We start from the raw sequence: 26,333 nt of genomic DNA, 5'->3' as shown, positions 1-26,333 counted from the left end.
CTTTCCATGAAAGTACTTACAGCACTGGCAGCCTCGAGTTCTTTCTGCTTCTTCTCAAAGACATCATCATCAGCTTTATCTTTTTCAAACTCCTTCTGGCAACGGTTCAGTAGTAGCTTCCGGAAATTCACTGTGTTACCAGGCTTGTCCGCCATGGGTACTTTCAGCTGCATCCAGATGGGAAAATGCAAAAGCGGCAAAATTACTGAAAGAAATTTAATGATTTTCTCAAAATATCTATTTTCTTTATCGTGCAAAATAACGCTGACCGAACCACAGGTAAGCATTCTTTCTACAAGATATATACAATTTAGCTTAAGGTATTTCATGTTTTAATGGTTAAGACATTTTAAGTTTTATACAGAAAAGATACACATTCCTCTCATATAAATGTACTGTATCCTCTCTGACTGGTTGTGCCTCTAGCTGACTGAAATCCTTGTAATATTACTATAGTCATGATTCTGCACTCCTCTAGACCTTTTTAACTCTGAAGGGTTATTACTTTTGTTTTTCCTCCTCCTACTGTAGGTACTTTGGTTTAAAGGAACAAATAAAAACGAAATAAAGCAGGGGAGAATTTCATGGCCATAGGAAAACTGTTGGAGGTGAGATCCTTATTCTAGAAAAAAGCAGAAGCGCGGGGACACATTTGAGGATTTTTGAGATATCTATTCCTAACAGGAATGTCACAACACTGTAATACTAGTATTTACTTTGACTATCAATATAGTATGTTTATTATTATTACTTTTTTAAATAAATTTATTTATTTTTGGCTGCATTGGGTCTTCGTTGCTGCGTGCAGGCTTTCTCTAGTTGCAGCGAGCGGGGTCTACTCTTTGTTGCTGTGCGCAGGCTTCTCATTGCAGTGGCTTCTCTCATTACGGAGCTCGGGCTCTAGGCACGCGGGCTACAGTTGTTGTGGCTTGCAGGCTCAGCAGTTGTGGCTCGAGGGCTCTAGGGCGCAGGCTCAATAGTTGTGGCGCACGGGCTTAGTTGCTCTGCGCCATGTGGGATCTTCCTGGACCCGGGCTTGAACCCGTGTGCCCTGCACTGGCAGGCAGATCTTAACCACTGCGCCACTAGGGAAGTCCCTATTAATTATTTCTTATGTGTCAAAAGAAATTACTAATTCTCTAAAAGTTCAGTCTAATAAATGCCCACCTTAGAAACATTCTTTTGATATACAGAAAGACTCAGGGTGGAGGGGAGGGGCCTCTTGGAGGCAAGATGCTTACAAGATTTCCATTCAAATCCAATGACAATTGCTTTCTAGTAACTGCAGTAGCTCACACCTTCAAGGTTACTTGTAACCAGACACAGAGACATTCTTATTTAGAATATAAAGAAAGTGGACCGGTACAGTGATTGACTAAAATATTCTATTTTACAGACAAAATCCCCTGAGTACCATTTTGAACAGTCATTGCCTCACATGGCCAAATGGTTTTTCTAGAATCACAGTGGCTCCCAAAGTTCTGAAATACATGGTCTTCACCCTAGATTTAGTGGGAGAAATTGGTAAAAAATGGGACGTGTTGTAGTCATACTCACAAAAGAGTTATCAACCAGAATGGACTTGGACAACCACTGATCAAGGCTGAATGGCTAGAAACTTGAGGACTGAGGACTACGATATTATAGTACAATATATTTGTGCCAGAACTGATGGCACACTCTCCAACATATTCCCAATGGATATGAAAGACCATTCAACAAGTCCAGTTCTTACCAACCAAGGGTCAAGTGTTTCATTATACTTTCTTTTCAGCAAGAAACATTAACTTAGAAAGAGGGGAAGATGATCAAATACTTTTTAGACAACCATAGAGAAGCATGTCCCTATCTCCGAATTCAGGCCATTCAAATGCAAGTGACTACAAGTCACTTCAAAGTCAGGCCTATTCTATGATCACACAAGAGTAGGTGTTAATCAGCCTTAAAGAAAAGAAATGCTACACAAAAGCAAAGGTTTTCTTCAAAGTAAAAGCCCAAAGTAGACTCTTACTGTATACAACCCAGAATATACAACAACAATGCACTACAAGAAGCATATCTACAAGCGAGGTTATATATAACAGAGCACCAACATGACATAAGGTTCCAGAATAGACTGAAGGTTCTAAAAATCAGCAGTTATATCCAATTTGCTACTGTATAGGAACACGAGTAAACCAGTCTAAAGGTCCTATCCAACTTCCTGGCATACTCACCACCATTATCTATATTAACACTAAGAACATAATAGAGTGATATAATAAAAATCACCTGGGCCATAATGAGATGTTTCCTGCATTATGTATTTACTGTGTAGAGAATGAGAAAAATGTGGATAATATGAAAATTCAAGCCACTGTCTTATGGTGAGAGGGACCAGAATTAAAATGAGTCAGAAAGGTTAAATAAATACAACTTGTGATATGTTGGTTTATAGAAACAAATAGAAATGGCATAAAGCAAAGGAGAATTTTTCCCTACACAAAATGTATAAAAAGCTTTGCCTTTTACACCTTTTATGTAGGGAAGGCTATGTTGAAAGTGTTGGGTTAAAGATCAAAAGATTTGCTCACTTGGTTTTAAACAAAGGCAATTCTTTTAACCCAAGTTCATTTCATCATCTAAAAACAAGGGAGGCACAATCCCTGTGTCTAACCTAGAGTACAGCTTTAAGCATCCAGTGAACCAGGTTTGGGGGAAACACTTTAGAAGTCACAAAGAATAAAGTTTACCTGGGGTATGGGGAACACTGAAAGTGAAAGAGCACTGGAATCCTGAGTCATAAAATCAGGATTTGGATCCCAGCTCTATACCTAATCAGTATGTAAATGTGAGAAAGCTACCTCATTAAGCCTTAGTCCCTTCATCTGCAGAAGGAGGCATTCCAGTGATTACAGATTGAGGGACATCATAAAGTAGCTGTTGAAACAGGAGCTTTGGAGATAGTCATAACCCCAGATCTGCCATGTGACTTTGGCCAAATGAATTAGCTTCACCCAACTTCTGTTTCTTTCTAATATGGGGATAACATCTATCTCTTAGGACTGCTTGAAGGATTAAATGAGATAGTCTAAGTAAAACAAATAATAGTTTCTAGCACATAATTAAGAGTACAATAAACTAATATAGCTACATTTAAACTTGCAGCTGTATTTGACATGTTTGTAAGTAAAAATTAAGAGAAATCTATATTCTAATAACATAAATATCAAAGAAAGTATTTAAGTTAGCTCACAAAGCAATTAGGGAGAGAACCACAAAAGGCAAGAGAATTGAATATCTGCTATCCCAAAATGATGGTCATGGGACACTTCACATGCATAGGACATAAAGAACATGTGACTGTGCATAAGCTTTTTAGATATATTCACATGGAAGTATTAAAATCAAACAATCAGCAGAATGGCCACAAATCTGCAAGAACATTTGTCTCCAAATGAACGAATGTCTAGCTACACAACCCCCTTAAGACTTGTTTTGGAACTTGATCTTAAGGTCCTCTGGGGATGGTTAACAAAGCTGTGGAAATATGGAAATAGGCCAGGGAGGATATATCCTCTGAGAATTGTGATGCATGGTAGCTTTTTTCTTCTTAAGAGATGACAAGTTAAACAGGATTATAACATTATTAAGTCAGCATGTGTTGTCAGCTGGACATTGGTCACAAGACTCAGTAAAATTGGTTAGTTAGAACAGAACATGAAGAGTGGGTGTCTAGTCTGGTAGGGCTGCTATAACAACATATTGGGTCGGCCAAAAAGTTTGTTCCGGTTTTTCTGTAACATCTTAAGGAAAAAAACCCAAGTGAACATTTTTGACCAACCCAATACCATAGACTGGTGGCTTAAACAACAGACATTTACTTCTCACAGTTCTGGAGGCTGCAAGTCCAAGATCAAGGTGCCAGCAGATTTGGTTCTTGGGGAAGAAGGACCCTCTTCCTGGTTTACAGACATCTGCCTTCTCCTCTATCCTCATGTGTCCAAAATGAGGTTCTAGTGCCTCTTCAACTTCTTATAAAGGCACTAATTCCATCATGGGGCCCCACCCTTATGACCTCATCTAAAGCTAATTACCTCCCAAAGGCCCTGCCTCCTAACACCATCACGCTGAGGGTTAGGGCTTCAACATATGAATTTAGAGGGAGACAAACATCCAGTCTGTAATAGGAGACAAGGTAGATGCTTGAAGATGTGATTGTGGATAATAGCAAAAATGAAAGGTGACATGCAAAAGTGAGAAAAAGATCTCTCTAAACAACTGCAGTTTTCTTGTTCTTTTTTTTAAAACTTTTTTTTAAATTTATTTTTTGGCTGCGTTGAGTCTTCGTTGCTGCGTGCAGGCTTTCTCTAGTTGTGGTGAGCGGGGGCTACTCTTCATTGTGGTGCGCAGGTTTCACATTGTGGTGGCTTCTCTTGTTGCAGAGCAGGGCTTCAGGAGTTGTGGCACATGGGCTCAGTAGTTGTGGCTCATGGGTTTGGCTGCTCCGCGGCACGTGGGATCTTCCCGGACCAGGGATCGAACCTGTGTCCCCTGCATTGGCAGGCAGATTCTTAAACACTGCGCCACCAGGGAAATCCCAACAAGTATAATTTTCATCTAACAGTAGTCCGTGATCAAAACTAAGATACATAAGTGTTTCAAATGGGTTGTTTGGGAGATGATTTCTCAGGAAGTGAGGGAGTCAAGGGGGAATATTTTATAGTAAGACTGCTTGGTAAGCTAGATTTGCTGGAGAGCACCTACCTTTTCATTTTCACACAACAGTAAACTAACCATGTGACATTACATTACACTGTAAACTAACAGTGTCCATCTCATATTGTGATGAGACCTGTCCACATACCGGTCAGCCAGCAATCTTGGATATGAATGCTGTCAGCATCAGGTAGTCATTTTCTTCAAGCAATAGGATTTGTACTGCTAATATATTTGTTAGTGTTGAGGGTAGATACTCCTTATCCTTAAAAGGATGAAACTCCCTGAGAATCATCAAGGACTATCAGCTGTGTGTTAATTATAGTAGTCAAATAGGAAACTAGAAAATAGAAGGACAAGTACTGGCCTTGCTTAGCATGCTCAGGATTTTGAATGCTGTCCCAGAACATAAAGATGCTAGTGGTAACTCATGGCCCAGTAGTTATTTTGCTTGAAGCATGTTCTGGTCTGAGGTAAAGTATTTGGAATGACTAGTATAATATAAACAAGTGGTACCCCCAAACTAACTCTAAAATGCAAAGTGAACAGCAATAAATCAACTGTCTCACTATAACTCATAGGTCTATGGTGACATACTATCATTTATCAGTGGTTATATACTGACCTTAGTAAATTCCCACCTAAAAATGAACCTAACATAATCTGTATGTATTATGAACACATCTATCAAAATGCAGCTCTATTAGATACATGTGAAGAGGTATACAGTGCTTAGGCATACCCACAAGATTGAAAAGGGAGCGGTCAAGTTATGAAACGGTAAGTCAATTCTCATCAATCTTTTTCTTCAAAACAATCTTTTCTTCAAAGAAACTGCCTGTTGATGCAGGGGACACAGGTTTGAGCCCTGGTCTGGGAAGATCCCACATGCCACGGACCAACTAAGCCCGTGCGCCACAACTACTGAGCCTGCGCTCTAGAGCTCGCGGGCCACAACTACTGAGCCCGCTTGCCACAACTACTGAAGCCTGCGTGCCTAGAGCCCTGCTCCGCAACAAGAGGAGCCACCGCAATGAGAAGCCCGCACACCGCAAGGAAGAGTAGCCTCTGCTCGCCGCAACTAGAGAAAGCCTGCACGCAGCAATGAAGACCCAATGCAGCCAAAGTTAAAAACAAATTAAAAAAATAAATAAATGAAAAAAGACAAACATTTCTCATCTCTCCTCAGGCAAGTTGCACATCCTTCCTCCTCCAGTTGACTCCAGCCACTTGCTGTTGCCTAAGGCCAACTTTTCATGTCTGTAATTCCAGGCTTTATTTCTGAAGAGATTTAATTGTGTCTCCCTTGTTCTCTTAGTATCTCTTCCTATAATCAGTCCTATCCTTCTTTTCACATCTTGCTTTAAAGCACTTAAAAAGTGGCAACGTTAAAAGTCCTGGATGTGGTATAACAGGACACACACAGAATGCTCAAAAATATACCCTTTAGTGCCACTCTCTATAGCTGAGGTATGCATGCCTGCCACAGCAGAGATAAAAAGTAACAAAAGTACGGTCCTAAGTTATACAATAAAAAGTTGTTAGTTACTCTTTCATTCATGCATCTACCCACTCACTCAAGACATATGTCTGAGGGTCTATTATGTGCCAGGAACCATTCTAGGCACTAGGAATTTAGCAGTGGAAAAACCCAGAAAAAGTCCCTGCCCTTAGGAACTTACATTCTAATGGAGTTCTGAGATGGGAGTTTTCTTTAAATTTTGATTAAAACAAAAGCATCTCAATTAAAGTGACTAATAACCCAATTTAAAATTTTATTTAAGCACAGATTTAGATACAGGATAGCAATTTCTCTTGTCTACTCTTCTTCACTGGCCGCTGGATTCAGATGTCCTCCTCCTCCTAAGAGGAGTACTGAGTTCTAGTTAAATGCCCCGCAGTTTGTGAAGGAGGTCTTGCAGGTTCTCTTCAGTCATTCCTAGTTGAACTAGGAGAAGCAGCAGCATACTCCAGAGGCACAGGTTACTATCTCTTATGATGCCCTTAAGCCTTATGTGCCAGAAGTTTCACTCAGCAGAGCATGGTAGAGGCAGGCAGCTGCGTATATGTCTAAATAAGTGTGTCTGTGTACATAATAAATATGGCATATGCAGAGTAACTTGGTAAAGCCAAAACTATTATATGAATTTCCTCTGTAAATCTAAAGAATTCCTTTCTTAAAAGCCTACCCTTTAATATGTCATGGAAAACTGACACACAATATAATTGTATTCTCAAGCCCTCCCCTAGATAATCACTGCAAAGTAACAAAGGAGGTTTTAAATGGAGGTGTGTGATCCAGGTGAACGAGAAAGAGGCAGAAAAAAGGTTTAAAAACTACTCTGAGGGACTTCCCTGGCGGTCCAGTGGTTAGGACTCCGCACTTTCACTGCCGACGGTGGGCGTTCAGTCCCTGGTCAGGGAACTAAATCCCACAAGCTGCGCAGAGCGGCCGAAACAAAACAAAACAAAACAAAACAAAACAACCCAGCTCTGAACAATGAAAACAAGTATTCTCTTAAATCTTAAAACCTCAACCATCTAGACCAGGTTTCTCAATCTTGACACTATTAACATTTTGGGTTGGACAATTCTTTGTTGTAGGGGGGCTGTCTAGTGAGCTGTAGGATGTTTAATAGCATCCTGGGCCTTTACCCACTAATATGCCAGTAGTCATAACCAAAAATGTCTCCATACATTGCCCGAGGTCAGAACAAAACCACCCTTGAGAGTTGAAAACCACTGATATAGGCCATTGTTTGAGCTAGGGTTCTATCATTTAACATTCGAAACCTCTATATGTATAAAATTCCTACTTAGGCAATTTTCTAACTTTCATAAAATAGGGATAATAAAATGGTTGTGAGGATTAAATGAGTTAGATGTAACAATTTTAGCACACATCTCAATAAAATATTGCTATGATCCCCACTACTCCTTACTCTCCCTACTACTACTTAGGACCATAATTATGATTATGTGGGCAACTATAACTAGATTCCATTACTTCAAATGACCAACAGGGATAATCCATGAAAGTGACATAGGTCTATACATTTCTTACAACTATGAATCAGGCCAAAGACCTTGCAATTTGACCTGTGGGTGTGTCTTAGTAAAATATATTGATAATGACAAAGAATTTACTTAAATAACTTAATGAATATAATGGATAGAAAAAGAACACCTCCCCTGGGTAATACCTTAATTTTTTAATTCACTGTCTTCAATTTCTCTCATTCTATTGGGAGGTACTGTTTATCAAACTAATAATTATGTTTTTTTTAAAAAAAAACAGGGGCTTCCCTGGTGGCGCAGTGGTTGAGAGTCTGCCTGCCGATGCAGGGAACACGGGTTCGTGCCCCGGTCCGGGAAGATCCCACATGCCGGTCCGGGAAGATCCCACATGCCGCGGAGCAGCTGGGCCCGTGAGCCATGGCCGCTGAGCCTGCGCGTCCAGAGCCTGTGCTCCGCAACGGGAGAGGCCACAACAGTGAGAGGCCCGCATACCGCAAAAAAACAAAACAAAACAAAAAAAACAAACCAAACTGCCTGTGGTCAAGAAGGTTTGGAAAACTTTGCAGAGAGTAGATCCTTCTTGTTTGATTTCACAGGAAACATCAGCACAGGAAACAGAAACTTAAAGGAAAACAATCTGTTTAAGCTGGCATTAGTGAAACATATACTACCATTTCAACTTTGGACAACACTGGCCCATAGACATGCCACCTGAAAATAATCAGCTTAACTCCATTTCTTCCCTTAAAATAAAAGAACACACATTCATGTATTCATCACTAAACTTTGCTAAAACTTAGTATCTTGTCATATTTATTTATAAATATTTATTTATTTGGTTGCAATGGGTCTTAGTTGCGGCAGGCAGGCTCCTTACCTATGGCTCCTTAGTTGAGGCATGGATGTGGGATCTAGTTCCCTAACCAGGGATCAAACCCAGGCCCCCTGCATTGGGAGTGCGGAGTCTTAACCACTGTGCCCCAATGGAAGTCCCGCCATATTTACTTTAGATCTTTTATTTTTAAGAAATTAAACATTAAAGTTCAAGGGCCCAGAGTACTTTTTTATTTTTCACTCTATTGCTTGTTCTTTTTTTTTTCTTTTAAGGTTTAGCTTAATGAACAGTGAAAGCCTCCCAGAGCCTCACTTAAATTCTCCTTTCAAAGCACTACCACCTTCCAGCCTCCACAGTTAATCCCATTACCCTATACTTTTATAATAAACACTTTCTTGCTTTTCTTTGTTTTACCATCTAGATATGCATCCCCAAACACCATGAAACCACTGTTTCATTTTTGAACTTTAAATAAACAAATCACATAGTATATATTCTTTTGGGTCTGGCTTCTTCTGCTAAAGCTTTTTCTTATTAGATCCATGTGTACACAGTTATAGTTTGGGTTGACTGTCCTAGTATGAACATGCAACAATTTATCCATTTTGCTGTTGATGGGCAGTTTCAAGTTTTGATCCGTTATGAATAATGACACAAACATTTTTGTATATGTTTCTTGGCACATAAGAAATGTATGTTTATCAGCTGGGTATATATTGATACTTAAGAATGGAAATGCTGGTTACAGCAGGAAAAATAACTTCAGCTTTTGTAGATAATGCTCACCTCTTTTCCAAAGTGGCTGTTACAATGTATGTTCCCACTGGCAGTGTTTGAGAGTTCTGGTTGCTTCACATATTTGCAAACATCTGGTAAATTTAGCAATCTGGTGTTACTACATGGTTTTTTATCTAGTTGATTAATTTTCTCACATTTATTGGTCATTTGGATAACCTCTTTGGTGAAGTGTTTGTGTAAGTCTCTTGTCTATTTAAAAAACTGAGTTATTTTCTTATTGATTTCTATTAGTTTTTTAAGAAAAACTTTGATATAAGTCCTTAATTGGATTTTTGTGTTGCAATTATCTTCTCCTAACATGTGGCTTGCATTTTCACTTAATAGTGTGACATCTTTTGATGAAAAACGCTACTTTTAATGTAGTCTGATTTACCAATCTTTTCATTTGTATATGGTGACTTTTGTGTCCTAAGAAACCTGCAAATTATTGTTCTCTTTACTATCTTTTTCTTCTTGTAATTAGCTTTACTATGACTAGTTGTAAAAGCTTTCCTTTATTTTCACCCTTAAAAAAAAAAAAATCATGCTTGGGGTTTGTAGGAAATCATTTGATTTTACCATCTTTTACCCTCTCTGTAATTTTCCTTTCTTGGGGGTCTCTGTGCTTCAATCTGGATTCTATAGACTTATCTTCTAGTTCATAATTCTTTTCTTCATCTGTGTCTCATATGCTGTTAAATCTATCCATTGAGTTCTTAATTTTATTATAATATTCAGTTTTGGACTTTCTATTTGGTCCTTTTTATACTTTCTCATTCTCTATTGAAATTTTCAATCTATCTTTATCACCTTGAACATAAGCATATTCATTTATCGTCTGTGCCTGATAAAGCCAGTATCTGGGTCCCAATGTAGGGCATTTGCTTGTTGTTGGTTCTCATTCATACTGTCTTTTTTCCTTGTGTGTCTAATTATTTTTAATTGGGTGCTGGACAGTTTATTTGAAAAACTGTTCATATAAATAATTTGAAGACTAGTATGATACTCTCTAAAAAGAATTTTTGATTGCTTATTGCAGGTACCCAGGGGGCACTAACACTGAAATCACCATAATCCAAATTCAAGGACTGAGATGATTTGATGTTGAACTACAGTTCCTGTGAGAGTGGGTGAATTTCTTTCTTTCGTTCTTTTTTTATATTTTTTGGCCACGTTGGGTCTTTGTTGCTGCGTGAGGGCTTTCCCTAGTTGCGGCGAGCGGCAGCTGCTCTACATTGCAGTGCGTGGGCTTCTGATTGTGGTGGCTTCTCTTGTTGTGGACCATAGGCTCTAGGCACACGGGCTTCAGTAGTTGTGGTTCATGGGCTCATTAGTTGTGGCGCACAGGCTCTAGAGCACAGGCTCAGTAGTTGTGGTGCACAGGTTTAGTTGCTCCGTGGCATGTGGGATGCTCCTAGACCAGGGATCGAACTCGTGTGCCCTGCATTTGCAGGCAGATACTTAACCACTGCGCCACCAGGGAAGTCCCGAGAGTGGGTGAATTTCTGATTCACCCTTGTTCCAAACATTCAGTCCTTTGGGATCCCAACCAAAAGTATAGGAGGATTTACTAGAGCCTCTTCTGCTACTCCTTTTGGTGGGACTTCATCCAACTTTTGTGCCTGTAACCCAATGAAAGTCTATGAAAAAGAAGTTGTTCAAGACTTTTGTTTTTGTTTTTTTTTTGGCGGTACGCGGGCCTCTCACTGTTGTGGCCTCTCCCGTTGCGGAGCACAGGCTCCAGACGTGCAGGCTCAGCGGCCATGGCTCACGGGCCCAGCCGCTCCGCGGCATGTGGGATCCTCCTGGACCGGGGCACGAACCCGCGTCCCCTGCATCGACAGGTGGACGCTCAACCACTGCGCCACCAGGGAAGTCCCTGTTCAAGACTTTTAATTGCCTCTTCTAGGGGTAAGTTTTACCAAATGTCTCACTTTTCTTCTGACTTCTACCTTTTCTAGGATCTTAGAAATTCTTTACTGTCTTTTAGCTCTCTGATACATTGAAGATTTTTTAAAATATTGTGACCAGCTTTTCTAATTGTTATCCATGGAAAGGTGCTCTGAATCACCTAACCAGCCAATACCAGAAGCCACAACAGTTTACCTTAATCCTACTTCCTTCTTCCTCTTACCTTGAATTTGGTGTTTATTTCCAATTTGTATAATTGTATTATATATATTTAATAAATAATAATTTTATTTTGCATATTAAAAACTTTATTAGATGGTGTCATACTATTAATTCGGTAATAACGTTTTTCAGGTTGATCTATGCGGATACACTTAGCATTACATCATTAATTTTTTTAAAATTTATTTATTTTCGGCTGCATTGGGTCCTCGTGGCTGCGCAGGCTTTCTCTAGTTGCGGCGAGCAGGGGCTACTCTTCATTGCGGTGCGTGGACTTCTCATTGAGGTGGCTTCTCTTGTTGCGGAGCATGGGCTCTAGGAATGTGGGCTTCAGTAGTTGTGGCTCGAGGGCTCTAGAGTGCAGGTTCAGTAGTTGCGGCACATGGGCTTAGTTGCTCTGCGGCATGTGGGATCTTCCCGGACCAGGGATCAAACTCGTGTCCCCTGCGTTGGCAGGCGGATTCTTAACCAGTACGCCACCAGGGAAGCCCCTACATAATTAATTTTCATTTTTATTTTTTTGGCTGCTCCATGTGGCTTGCAGGATCTTAGTTCCCTAAGCAGGAACTGAACCCGGGCCACAGCAGTGAAAGTGCCAAGTCCTAACCACTGGGCCGCCAGGGAATTCCTACATCATTAATTTTAACTACTGTGTGTATGTATTACTATTCAAATCCACTGACCAAATAAATTGTGGTATATTCTTATTGTCTTCTTCAGGCTTTTTACAGTTGTTTCCTATTGTTCACTATTAAAATCAATACATAAATAAACATTCTAATATATGATTCCTAGTGCACAACTGGGAATTTCTCTGGGGTATATACCAAGAAGTGAAATTACTGGGGTATAGTATATGAACATCTTCACTGTTGTTGCCCAATTACTCTCCAAAGTGATTATATTCTCTTTCTCGACACTTCAAAATGGTTTCTTTTTTCTTACTCTCATGGATGTGACTTGCATAGAACCGTATTTTATCTTGTCATTTCCCTAATAATGAATAACACTGAGTATCTTAAGTTTATGAGCCAATGGATTTTCATTTCTATGAATTGTCCATTTTTTAATTGGGCTGTTTTTTTTCCCTTCTCAATTCTGGATTCTAATATTTTGGTAGCTATATGTATTCCAAATAGATTCTCCCAGGCTGTGGCTTTATCTTTTTTATTTACAGCATCATTTGCTGCACCAAGGGTTATAAATTTTAACAAATTTGATATTTTTCTCCTTTATAGATTATTCATTTTGATTCTTGCTGAAGAAATTTTTCCCCACTCAAAGTTCATAAAGATAGTCTCCTTATTTTTCTCCTAAAAGATTAGCTTTTCGTATTTAGATTTTCACTATTCTTATGGTTGTTTGATTTTTGTATTTGGTTTGTATTAGAAATCTATGACTATTCCCACTGCCACCCTTAAGTAAAATAAATCACCCTTAAATAAAATAAAATACATCTCAAAAGTAAGTTAGCTATGGTGTTAGAAGTTAGGACAGTGGTCACCTTTAAGGAAGAAAGAAAGGTATAATTACACTTACTGACCAGGGTGGTAGGTGTGTTGACTTGGCTGATATACAATGAACTATAAACTAACGATTTGTACATTTTTCTGTGTACATGTTGTAGTGGTGTGCTAAAGCTGCTTCACCCTAGTTCATGAGGGCCAATTGTTAAACAGGAATTTGTGAGTCAAGTGTCAAACTGCTGGCAGCTTAAAATTAACCATTAAGAGAGTACTTACATCGTTAATTTAACAAAAACTACAAATGAGCAATTTTTCTTTTCCCAAACTGCATGTACTTCTGTTATACTGCAATAAAAAAAGTTTAAAAACATATATATCCTTTGGTATATGATATAACTTTGGGGGAACTTATGCTAAAGAAGTAAAAGCTCCAGCATGTAAGAATAAATATACTTAGTTGTTTATTGCAGTGCTGCTTCCGGTTACAAAAAAACCTCCAAAACAAAAAACTAGAAACAACATGGGGTGGGGGCGGGGGGCAGGGGCAGAAGAGAGGAAAATGAATGGAAAAATTTTATATGTGTGTGTGTGTGTGTGTGTGTGTGTGTGTGTGTGTGTGAGTGTGTGTGTAATGCGAAATATGCAACTACTAAAAAGGTATGAGTAAAATCTATCTGTAATGACCTAGCGGGATGCCCAAAACATACTAAGTGGAAAAAAAAACAAAATGCAAAAACCATGATATAATTCAATTAAAGGGAAAATTTTAAATATCCTCTTTATACATATGTATATATTTTTATGTGATTTTATGGATATAAAGAAAATTGTGGAAGGGTACAACCAAATCGTTCACGTTGATCGCCTTGGAAAGAAAGGAAGCTTAACTGGCTGGGGCTGCAAGTGAGGAGTATTACCTTTCTCTGTGTTTATCCCTATTTTGTTTGACTTATTCCAATAGGTGGTTGTTTTGTAATCTAAAAAAATCCAATAGTTTAAAAAATCTTATTATAAGAGGGTATATCATAACAAAAGTCCCATAAATGGTTGGCTTATCTGTGAATTCTTCCCATTCCAAAATAACTTGTATTATGCCCAGGCCTTTTCAAGGGTTATTTTCAGCAAGAGTATTCTTCTTTTAAAAAAAAATTAACAACCCTTCATTGCCTGTAGCATTAAGTTCAAAAATTGGTAAAGAGCACAAAAGTATGAACCAGAAGATCTGGGATCTAGTCCTAGTTCTAATTTCTGACTACATGATGTCATGGCTGTCACAATGAAAATGAGAGGCATGAGCTGAAGAATCAGTTTGCTTTCAGATAACTGTGTATGTTAGAAGGCAATATGGCAAGTGATGGAGTTAAATAATCCTAGATTTGAGCTCTAGCACTGCCACTTACTAGGTATGTGCCCTTGGGCAAGTTATTTACCCTTTTTTAAGCCTCAGTTTCTTATTCAATAAAGTGGGGCTAATAACACTGACCTTTCAGGGTTATAAGAACTGTTAAAATGACAAATGTAAACCACCTACCCATAGTGCAACCTAGTAGGCGCTAAATAGATGGTTTCTACTATTCTAATCATCCTCATTCTATATCTAGCACTTTAAGATCTTCACAATCTTTTCCACCATCAATTTAGTTTTGAATCATTTAGGGCTTACGACACGCCAAATACTGAGCTAGGACATTAACACATGCAATCTCATTTATTTTAATTAATTTTATCAATAGAATAACCTTAAATTGTATGAATTAATCTTATTTTATGGATTAAAAAATGAGGCTTAAAGAAGTTATGTAACTATTTGAGGTTATAAAGTCAGCAGATGGCAGAGTTGGAATTCAAATTTAAATTTTAAACTTAAAATTTTAAGCCTAGAACTATGATACTCCAAAGTCAGTGGTTGGAATCATTATGCCATGCTTGTTGCCTTAGACTTGAGCCTGCATGGAATACGTTCTTCCTTCTCTATACTTGTACCCACCCCCCACCCCCTTCCGTCCAGCCTGAACTCAAACTCTACTTGCTTCAGAAAAGTTTGTCATTCTCCCACGAATATAGTGATTTCTTTTTCCTTCAACTTGATTTTTCAGGCTAAACCACCCATTCAGACATCAACACACTGTAATATCACAAAATACCTTATAAGTGATTTTTTTCGCGCTAATGTTGTTTTTTCCAATATGGATTTTTAGTACCTTAAAGACAGAAAATGTACCTTTTCCAAGTCCCAACAGACTTACCTACCTTTGACACAGGTACTCAAAAATACTGGTATAAAATGATGGAATTCTGAATTTTCATAGTGAGGCACAATGATAATAAGTTGTGATACTTAAGAAAAAACTCAAATGTTAAAGGACACATATTTCTGATACAAGTACCTTGGTAACAGTAACAGGCAGAGAAAACACAGATGGTACATGGCAGTTTTATGACTGCAGAATAGAGGACAGTGAACACTAACCAGAAGCTCTTTGGTCTCCCATTCTTTCTTGCCCTAGATTTGACAGGCTGTGGACAATGTAAAGAGAAAGAAATCTAATAGTTTCTAAGATAGTATCATCAGTTTGAAACCTTTATGACCACAACTACCCTATCACTTTTACCAAGGCTAGACTTAGAATCAACATGTTTTTCAATTTTGAATCTAAATGTAAATGTAAGCATTTGCTTTATTTCTATAAGATGACACCCCAGGAAAAACTGGTTGCCCATGACAAAAATTTCACAGTAGAAATTTAAACCTTACTTGATCTTCCTCACATTGCATGGGACCATATCATGCCTATTTCAGTCTCATCTCCATATTCCCTCCAGACGTGAGTAGATATTTTAAAAAAGCAGATTATTTTTATACAATGAGGCTATTATATAAAGTACTAAAAATATATTCTCCCCTTTACTCTGCCCCATTAACACTCTGGGAAGAATGTGTAGTGAGGGGAGAATATACCTCTTGGAGATTTCTGGTTTTACTCCTTCCTCTCTTCTTACCGTTACTAGACATCGACACATGTTTGCGTAAGCCACAGAGAAACTGGGTTCGTCAATAGCCTTCTCAAAGACCAGGTCAATGACTCCTTTCAGCCGCTCCTCTGTGTCAACAGTAAGTCCTGACACTTGCTTCATCAGTTGATTGAACATCTGTGGTGTCAATTTATTTAAGATACTTCGAACTTTTCTAAAAAGTTCCTAGAAGGACCACAAAAAAGAAAAGAATATTATATTAACTGTGACAATATGATGCTTTCTATAAGGATTAATATTTTGTTTATAATTTATAAGTGTGATTTCCTAAATTATTAACAAAGATTGTGAACTAGTCATAGAAGTAATTAAATCCATCTATTTTAACATCTAGTAAAAATTTACACCACCTCTTTTTCACTACAGATGAGAATTCAAGGAACTAGGTATGTTTTCCACTTCACTGGTGGGACTATAATTTGGTACATTTCCAAGGGCAATTTGGCAATGTGTACTGAAACTCTTAAAACTGTGAAGTGCCCTTTAAACCAGCAATTATACTTTCAGAAATTTATTCATATTTAAGGATAGGTTAAAAAAAGGTTTTAGCCATCATAACTTCCATCAACAACCCTTTACAGCAAAAACTTAAATGTCTTAAAATAGGAACTTGTCTACATTATGGTATAATACAAATCATGGTATAAAATAGTAGGCAGGAGTCTTTTAAAATGATGTTATAGAAACCCTCATCAAATCAGAAATAGAAGTGAACTTCCTTAACTAGAAAAAGGCTATGGACAACCCTACTTAATGGTGAAAGAATGAATGCTTTCCCCCTAAGATTGGGAACAAGGCAAAAATATCTGTTCCCACCATTCCTATTCAAAATCTTACTGGAGGTCCTATTCAGTGGAATAATGCAAAGAAAAAGAACTACAGCCCATACAGATCGTAAAGGAAGAGATAAAACTCCCTATTCACAAATGATATGATTGTCTCCACAGAAAATCATAAGGCATCTATAAAAAGAGACACTAGAATTAATAAGTGAGTCTAGTAGGTTTGTAGGACACAAGTCAATACATAAAACTCAATTTTATTTTTATGTATTAGCAACAAACTAGAAATTACATTTTTTAAAAGTACAATCTATAACAGCACCAAAACCATGAAGTACTTAGATAAGAATTATCAAAATATTCATAGGAGTTGTGCGATGAAACGTACAAGTCACCGATGAAAGAAATCAAGGAGGACCGAAATAAATAGAGATCTATATTATGTTCATGTATTATAAGACTCATTATTGTTAAGTTGCCAGTTTTCTCCGAAGAGACCTACAGATTTAACACAACTGAAATAAAAATCCCAGTAGGGATTTTTTTTGGGGGGGGGGGGGGGGGGGGGGGGGGGGAGTAGAAATCAAGAAGCTGATTCTACAATTTAAATGGAAAAACAAAAAACTAGAGTAGCTTAACAATTTTGAAAAATAACAAAATGTGGAAGACTCCTACAACCTAATTTCAACATTTACTATATACATGAAGCTACTATGCATAGACAGTGTGATACTGGCCAGAGGACAGACACAACAGATCACTGGAACAGAATGAAAAGCCTAGAAACAGATTCATACATATGTGATGAATTGATTTTCAACAAAGGTACAAAGGAAATTCAACGGAGAAAGGATAGTCTTTTCAACAAATGGTGCTGGAACAACTGAATATCCACAAGCAAAAAAATAAAAAGAATCTTGATTCACACCTTGCATGTAACACAAAAATTAACTAAAACTGGATCACAGACCAAAATGTGAAACCCAAAACTAAAAACTTCTAGAACAGAACACAGGACAAAGCTTTCTATTCTTATATGCAAAGATTTTTCAGGTAAGACAGCAAAAGCACAATGTATGAATGAAAACAATGATAAATTGAGCATCATCGAAGTTAAAAACTTCTACTTGGCAAAAGACACTATTAAGAGAATGAAAAGACAAACCACAGACTGGGAGAAAATTTCTGCAAAATATACATTTGATAAAGGATTTATATCCAGAGTAAAAAAAAAAAATTCTCAAAACTCAATGATAAGACAGCACCAACCAATGAAACAGGCCAAAAGATATAAACAAAATTTCACCAAAGAAGATACACAAATGGCAAAGAAGCACATGAAAAGATGTGCTTATTCAACATATTTGTCATTTGAGAAATGCAAATTAAAACTACAATGAGATATTATCACACATCCATTAGAATGGTTAAAATTTACAGAGCAGAAAATAGTAAGTGCTGATGAAGACTGAATTACTGAAACTCTCATGCCTTGCCAGTAACATCCTGGAAAAGAGTTTGGTATTTTCTAATAAACTTAAACCTATGTTTAGCATACAACTCACTGATCCCATAGCTAGGAATCTACCCCAAAGAAACAAAAACATATGTTCACACAAATCCTATATGTGAATGTTCATAGCAATTTTATTCATCACTGCTAAAACCTGGAAACTGTTTACCCTGTGAATGGATCCAGTAATAAAAAAGAATAACCTAATAATACACGTAATATTATGAGTGAATATCAAATATATATGCTGAGTAAAAGAAGCTTTATTCAGAATGATTCCATTTAAACTTTTTTTTTTTTTTTTTGCGGTACGTGGGCCTCTCACTGTTGTGGTCTCTCCCGTTGCGGAGCACAGGCTCTGGACACGCAGGCTCAGCGGCCAGGGCTCACGAGTCCAGCCACTCCGCGGCATGTGGGATCTTCCCGGACCGGGGCACGAACCCGTGTCCCCTGCATCGGCAGGCGGACTCTCAACCACTGCGCCACCAGGGAAGCCCCAGAACGATTCCATTTAAATGACGTTCTGGAAAAGGCAACATTATAGGGACAAACACATGGCTGACTGACAGAGGTGGGCATGGGCGTGAGAGGATGAATACAAAGGAGTACATAAAAATTTCAGGGGGCTGATGGAAATGTTCTGTATCTTGACTGTGGTGGTAGTTATATGACTGTGTGTGTGTGTGTCAACAATTATAAAACTATACACAAAAAAGTAAATTTTACTAAATGTAAATGACACCTCAGTAAAAATATGAAGTTGTAAAAATCTATGAAATCATGATATAATAACCTGAAAAGGCCTATAAAATGTTTTGTTTGATCCCTATATAATTTATATCTGAATACAAGGATTTTTAGTATATGTACCCCTATGTCAACAGTTTTCTCTAGGCAGAAGATAGTAAATACATTAAAAAAAATTATACTATCAACTTTTTAAGCAATGAGTCAGTATCACTTTTATAAAGAAAAAAAATTTTTTCAAGTTTATTAGAGACAGGGGAGTCACTGCACTTCTCTAAATTGCCTGTATCAACTGAGACAGTATCATTTAGGTCTAAAACTTTAATCTGTGCTTTACATAAAAACAAAATAAAATAAAAACAAAACCCAGCCTTCAGATCTTCAAATATATCAGAAGATAATTTGAGCTTATAAAAACAGGATAATAAAAAGGTCATTTATTGAAGTAACGTACAGCAAGTGACTACAGTTCATAATACTCTGTTGCGGGACTTCCTTGGTGACAAAGTGCCTAAGAATCCACCTGCCAATGCAGGGCACATGGGGTCGATCCCTGGTCCGGGAAGATCCCACATGCCACGAAGCAACTACGCCTGTGCGCCACAACTACTGAGCCCACGTGCCACAACTACTGAAGCCTGCAGCCTAGAGCCCATGCTCTGCAACAAGAGAAGCCACCGCAATGAGAAACCTGTGCACCGCAATGAAGAGCAGCCACCGTATGCTGCAACCACAGAAAGCTCTCACACAGCAGTGAAGACCCATCACAGCCAAAAATAAATAAATAAATAACTTTATTTTTTTAAAAAAAATACTGTGTTGCAAATATCCTATGATATGGCTTATATGTGGAATCTAAAAAAAAAGGGTACAAATGAACTTATTTACAAAACAGAAACAGAGTCACAGATGTAGAAAACAAATTTATGGTTATCGGGGGGAAGGGGAGGGAGGGATAAATGGGGAGATTGGGATTAACATATACACAGTATTATATATAAAACAGATAACTAATAAGGAACTACTGTACAGCACAGGGAACTCTACTTAATACTTTGTGATGACCTATACGGAAAAAGAATCTAAAAAAGAGTGGATATACATATACATATAACCGATTCACTTTGCTGTACACCTGAAACTAACACAACATTGTAAATCACCTATACTCCAATAAAAATTAAAAAAACAAGAAAAAAACAATACTGTGTTGCATATTTGAAAAGTTCTTATCACAAGGAAAAAATTTTGTAATTCTGCATGTTAATTAGACTAATTGTGGTGATCATTTTGCAATATTTATACAAATACTGAATCATTATGTTGTACACCTGAAACTAATGTAATGTTCTATGTCAATTTATACCTCAATTAAAAAAAAGAATGAGGGCTTCCCTGGTGGCGCAGTGGTTGAGAGTCCGCCTGCCGATGCAGGGGACACGGGTACGTGCCCCGGTCTGGGAAGATCCCACGTGCCGCGGAGCGGCTGGGCCCGTGAGCCATGGCCGCTGAGCCTGCGCGTCTGGAGCCTGTGCTCCGCAACGGGAGAGGCCACAACAGTGAGAGGCCCGCATACCGCAAAAAAAAAAAAAAAAAAAAAAAGGAAAGGGAAATCTCCAGCATCAAAAAAATTGACTGAAAATCATTTATTCATTATAACTGAATATCTATCTGATGCTCCCAAAATTCTGTATTAAGTACAAATGAAGCATATGGCACAGTAATCAAAACCATTAAAATATAGCTGCAAAGACAAGAAAGTTACAAGAGAAATGATAGAGCAAAGCACGAAATTGATTAGAAGCCAGAGAAGTGAGTCATTTAGGTACAAGAGAGGTCAGAGGCAATGGGTTAGTCAGGAAATACCTTTAGAAGGAAATGAGAATAGGGCCAGATGATGAAGAGCAGAAAAAGCTGGCTAAATGAAAAAAAGGGGGAGAAGACATTTTAGGAAGGGGAAACTATTTTAGGAAGGAATTGTTATTGAGGCTCTTCTATTTCAGGGATAGAAAACAACAAGGAAAGATCAGAGGACTAGAGACTTCCCTGGTGGTGCAGTGGTTAAGACTCTGTGCTCCTAATGCAGGGGCCCCAGGTTCGATCCCTGGTCAGGGAACTAGATCCCACATGCATGCTGCAACTAAGAGTTTGCATGCCACAACTAAGGAGCCCGACTACTACAACTAAGACCCAGCGCAACCAAATAAATAATAAGTAAATAAATATTAAAAAAAACCCCAAAACAGATCAGAGGACTAGTGTGCACTAGTTGGGAGAGAAAATGATAGGACTTAAATGATAGATTAAAAGCTAGAGTGAAGAGATAAAAATCAGCGTCTCAGGTAGATGAGTCAGGCAGCAGCAGTGGGAATACTGTATCAAGAGAAGAAAGATGAAGCAGGGAACCCCAGCAGTGGAACCACAACAGCAGTGTATGTATGTGGAAGTAGTCTAGACACGTCATTAGCAATGATTTTCTAGAAATGTTTCAAGGAAAAGATTAAATCTTACGATACAGGAAAAATAAGGTCATTGGTGGTCATTCATAACGTTGTTATAAATACAGTGGTAGGAACATAAGTCAGGGTGAATGAGTTTTCTGGAAGTGGAGGCAACAATAAAACTGTTGTTTCGACAAAAGGGAAGAAATAGAATAACAGGTAGCAGGAGCAACAGGTCAACATGGGGTATACCTGTGCAGAGGAGAAGAATAAAAACACAAAAAAGAGAGGGAATGAAGCAAAGATGTTCTGTATTAAGAAGAAAAAGTGTCAAGAAAAAGGAGGTTGCACTGGCCCTGAAAAAGAAGTCTATTAATCCTGCACTGTATTTGCTTTATCTATTCACTAAAGAAAACGTAGCTAATTAATGACATCTCGAAGTCAGTATAATTATTCTTCTGTTTCTGAAATTAATAATGGAGAGAACTTGGTCAGAATAGCCATCACTAAAAAGTCTACAAATAACAAATGCTAGAGAGGGTGTGGAGAAAAGGGAACCCCCCTACACTGTTGGTGGGAATGTAAACTGGTGCAGCCACTATGGAAAACAGTATGGATGTTCCTTAAAAAACTAAAAATAGAATAGCCTTATGATCCAGCAATTCCACTCCTGGGCATATATCCAGATAAAACTATAATTGGAAAAGATACATGCACCCCCAATGTTCATAGCAGCATTATTTACAATAGCCAAGATATGGAAACAACCTAAATGTCCATCGACAGATGAATGGATAAAGAAGATGTGAGATATATATATATATATATATATATATATATATATATATATATAAAATGGAATACTACTCAGCCATAAAAAGAATGAAATAATGCCATTTGCAGCAACATGGATGGACCTAGAGATCATCATACTAAGTGAAGTAAGTCAGAAAGACAAATACCATATGATATCACTTATATGATGTAAAATCTAAAATATGACACAAATGCACTTATCTACAAAACAGAAACAGACTCACAGACATAGAAAACAAATTTATGGTTACAAAAGGGGAAAGGGGGTGGGGGAGGGATAAATTAGAGTTTGAAATTAGCAGATACACACTACTACATATAAAATAGATAAACCACAAGGTCCTACTGTACAGCACAGGGAACTATATTCAATATCCTATAATAAACCATAATGGAAAAGAATATGAAAAAGAATACATGTATGATATACATACACACACACACACACACACACACACACATATATATCTGATTCATTCTGCTATATACCAGAAACCAACACAACATTGTAAATCAACTATACTTCAATAAAAAAATTTAAAAAAATCATGGGGAGAATTCTGTTACAGAGTAAAGAGGCAAATTACAAGTCACAACAAACGGACTATTCAGTAACTACAACACTGTGAGTAACAATCTCTTAAAGCTTCAGTGTCTTCTAGGAAGAAGAAAAAAGAGACAATATCTATTCCTTCCTTCATAGGTGTTGTAAGAATCTAATGAAATACGGCACTAATACAAGTGCCTTAAATACTAAAACAAGATCTTTTCATCTTCAATGATAATTTAGCAGGAATTTTAACTATCTTTGCAAACCTTTTAGGTCCCTATTCATTAAGTAATTCTCAGAGGGACTGGAGGGAGGGATGTAGGAGATGCTTTAAAAAAAAAAAAAGTTGAGATACATTGAGAAGAAATGGAGGAAAGATTAGGTACTTGATTTTAGTGAATCTGGAGAAGGATGTACGTAGGGACAAATGTCTGGGGCAATTACTAGAAAGATGAACAAAGGCAAGCAGCCAATTAAGGTTGGACAACATGGCTTTGTGTTGGATCAGTTCATCTTGGTCCTGACTTTGTATGAACAACTTCGCTGGTTAGCATACTGTTTAACAAGTATTTATTGAGTATCTACTATGTATGGGGCTCTGTGTGTGCTCAATCAAAATCGGGATTTGTAAGGCACATCTCTTTCCCGGGAACATTATCACACTAAGTACGTAACTGGGCTCCAGGAACCTGCCAAGTGCTTTATACTGCTTCATTTAATCTTCACAGTGCCCTATGAGATACATTATATTAGCATCTTAATTAGTATCAAATTAGTATCTTAATTAGTATCAAAAACATCCAAAGGATATAATAGAGGTAACCCAGGGATAGGAACTGGCATTGTGCGTACAGCAAAAGATGAATAGAGACTTTGTATAATTTGACACACAAAAATAATTTTGTGTGGATTAAAGGAATTCATTCAATTTACCCTAAGGAGTTCTGAGGGCAGGATATGTACAGAAAGATGCAAAGACTTCAATTTTATTACAAAAGACTATGAAGAAGATGGGTTTCTAAATTCTAACTTATTAGAAATGAAACAAAGTAATATACTAACTAGACTAGCACAGGGTAATGACTGAGAATCTAAAAACACATTTTTAAGAAAAGCAAATATTGATCTAAACCTGAATGACAGAATTCTATGTATATGAGCCCTCTAAATATAGTGTCTGTTTTGAAAAGCACACAGAATGCAATTTCAAGAGAAAACAGTAGGTGGCTGGCATCTATGATAGCTTTTAGAATAATGCTTGTAATGTGAAAAAAATCAGAAAAAATCTTAAACTAAAACCTCTACATATAATAACAGGGCAAAAAGACAAATTAAAACAATATCATTATAATTCCAAAACAGTGTTAGAGTGTGCTTCTGTTCTCACCTGGGTTTTAATGTTTTCAGGATCCTCAGCTTGGCTGTCTCGTTTTTGGCTGGGCTTCCAGGCGTTCTCTGCCTTTTTCAGGTGCACGTCTTCTTTTACAGAGACTGTGATGATCTTTCTGGGTTCTCTTCGCTGTCCAGGTTGAGATCTCCGTGGTCCAACATTCAACGACTAGAACAAGAACATTTTTTATAATACCGACACAGAGTGCTTACAATCTACTGTCTCTGCTGTGCTGCTCAAGTCAGGGCTGATGAACACACCAAACACTCTGGAGGCAAAGATGGGTACTAGGCATTCAATTTAGATGTGATCTTTTGTTTGGACGGGGATGTCTTAGAACGCCATCACTGTAATTTACACCACCACTACAATTTTTGACCATGAAATCCTAAATGAGATAACTAAAGGGATGGAAAATTATGTTCGATAAAGCTGTTATTCCTAACAAAAAAAGATGACCCTTAACTGAAGCATCTTCTTTTTTTTTTTTTAACTAGTTATGTGACTTGAGACTGGTCACTTGAACAATTACAAAAATTCACAGGCAGAAATCATCACAGTTACAAATCTGCTTCAAAAACTGGGCCTCTAAACTTCATGGGAAATGCAAATACACCCTTACCATGAAAACTATCTAGAGCACAGACACCCAGCCTGACTGTAGATCTTAATGGATCCCTCACAGTTTGCTGGGTCAGAAATACTAACACAAGTCTTCCTTCTATTATTAATGAAATCCAACTAAATTGCTCTCTGAAAAAAAATGTCTTCCTTTCTTTGTCAGCTCTTTGTTCCTTCTAGAGTCCCACTATACTCATTCTGTTAAAACCAATATATGCTAGCATGTCACACTGGTCATCGAATTAAAAATTGTTACTGTAAGAGCAATGGTAAGCTAAAAGTTGTATTCTGCGTATTAAAATATTCATAATTGTTGCTACTCTAAATGCTTGGAAATACTTTTTCACGATTAAATATTTGGGTTGATAATAAGTTCTGCTCCTCCCAGATCTGTAGCATATTGACAGCCTTTACTTTTTCTAGCATGTCATTCTCTAAACAATGAGTAAATATTGCAATTAGGTTTCAAGAGGAAAGAAAAAAAAAAAAAACTTCACACAAGACATATAGACCAGAATCATATCTCACTTAATGTCCCAACACTACCCTTTAAGTAGAAATTTAAAGGTCATGCTTTATATATAAAGACACATTCTAAGAGACATGGTCTGAGGCCTTTGATAAGCTTCAAAGCCTTTTACACATGACTTACCTCAGAATTTATTATTCTCTTACCCTTTACCATCTGCCCTAATTAGAAACAGCAGTATCAAGGGTGTATCAGGATCAAAACTTAGAATTTCTGGACAATACACAGCAATCTTGTCAAATACATCCAGCTAAAGGCTTGGTACTGATGATATGATCTTAAGACTATTTCATAAACCTGAAAAGGCTGAGGTCAAATAAACCCAGAGGTACCACGCATGGCATAACTGAGAGAGAACTAAAGAGGATCACCATACTAGAAAAGTACGAACAGGGAACAGCTGCTAAACCAGACAGTACTGAAACCTTGATATGGTAGCTCAGGCAAAAGAATTCTGTTAAGCAAAGGTAGTAAACCATGTATTGTCTGGTTCTTATAACTCAGGATATATTCTAGTGTTAATTCATGTGGGTTACTATCTTTTTCAATGTTTGGATAAAATTCAAAGATCACAAGACGTTTAACTTAATCAATGCATCTGCACATAAAAATCTGTCAAGAACAAAGAATGGTGGGTGTAATAAAAGGTAATTATGTCAAAATCATGTAAGAGCCATAATATAATCTGTGGATATAATTTTAATCATGTTTGAATAAAGTTAGAAAACGTCCACTTCCAAAAACATACTGCAAACACCAATGGATGTTTGAGATTTCTAAAAAGTAAATATGATTTACGCTACAACTCTTTACCTGCCCCAAGACAGGTAATATGAGTAATATGAGTGAATTTCAAACGAGCAGCACAGAGATGTGAGAAATATTACTAAATAGATAACAACAGTGTTTCAAAGGAAAAAACGTTTTGAAAAGATAATATAAATGTTAGTCTAGGATTAAAAAATTGAAATTATAATCCATGTG

At 37.5% G+C, this 26,333-nt stretch overlaps 1 protein-coding gene and 1 non-coding gene across 8 annotated transcripts in view; one reads left to right on the top strand and one right to left on the bottom strand.

Annotated features, from left to right (window-relative positions):
- The window catches only part of EIF4G3 (eukaryotic translation initiation factor 4 gamma 3), a 367,450-nt gene that overhangs the window by 52,842 nt on the left and 288,275 nt on the right, over nt 1-26,333 (bottom strand). For 6 of the 7 annotated variants that reach the window (XM_029228369.1, XM_029228364.1, XM_029228362.1 and 3 more), the window contains 3 exons: nt 24,197-24,367; nt 15,928-16,125; nt 21-167 (listed from right to left, as the gene is read on the bottom strand). In XM_029228369.1, the coding sequence (XP_029084202.1) occupies nt 21-167; nt 15,928-16,125; nt 24,197-24,367 (516 nt within the window). Of the gene's footprint in view, nt 1-20; nt 168-15,886; nt 16,126-24,196; nt 24,368-26,333 lie in introns of those variants that run through there. The other variant, XM_029228368.1, reaches the window with a different exon arrangement.
- On the top strand, nt 21,046-21,118 carry TRNAR-CCU. The gene has a single exon. It is a non-coding gene; the product is annotated as a tRNA-Arg (tRNA).

The sequence above is a fragment of the Monodon monoceros genome, unplaced genomic scaffold, assembly GCF_005190385.1.
Source record: "Monodon monoceros isolate NGI ecotype Baffin Bay Population unplaced genomic scaffold, NGI_Narwhal_1 Super_Scaffold_18, whole genome shotgun sequence".
Lineage (NCBI taxonomy): Eukaryota > Metazoa > Chordata > Mammalia > Artiodactyla > Monodontidae > Monodon > Monodon monoceros.
Note: the sequence above shows the minus strand (reverse complement) of the source record. Positions and strands in the feature narration are given on the sequence as shown.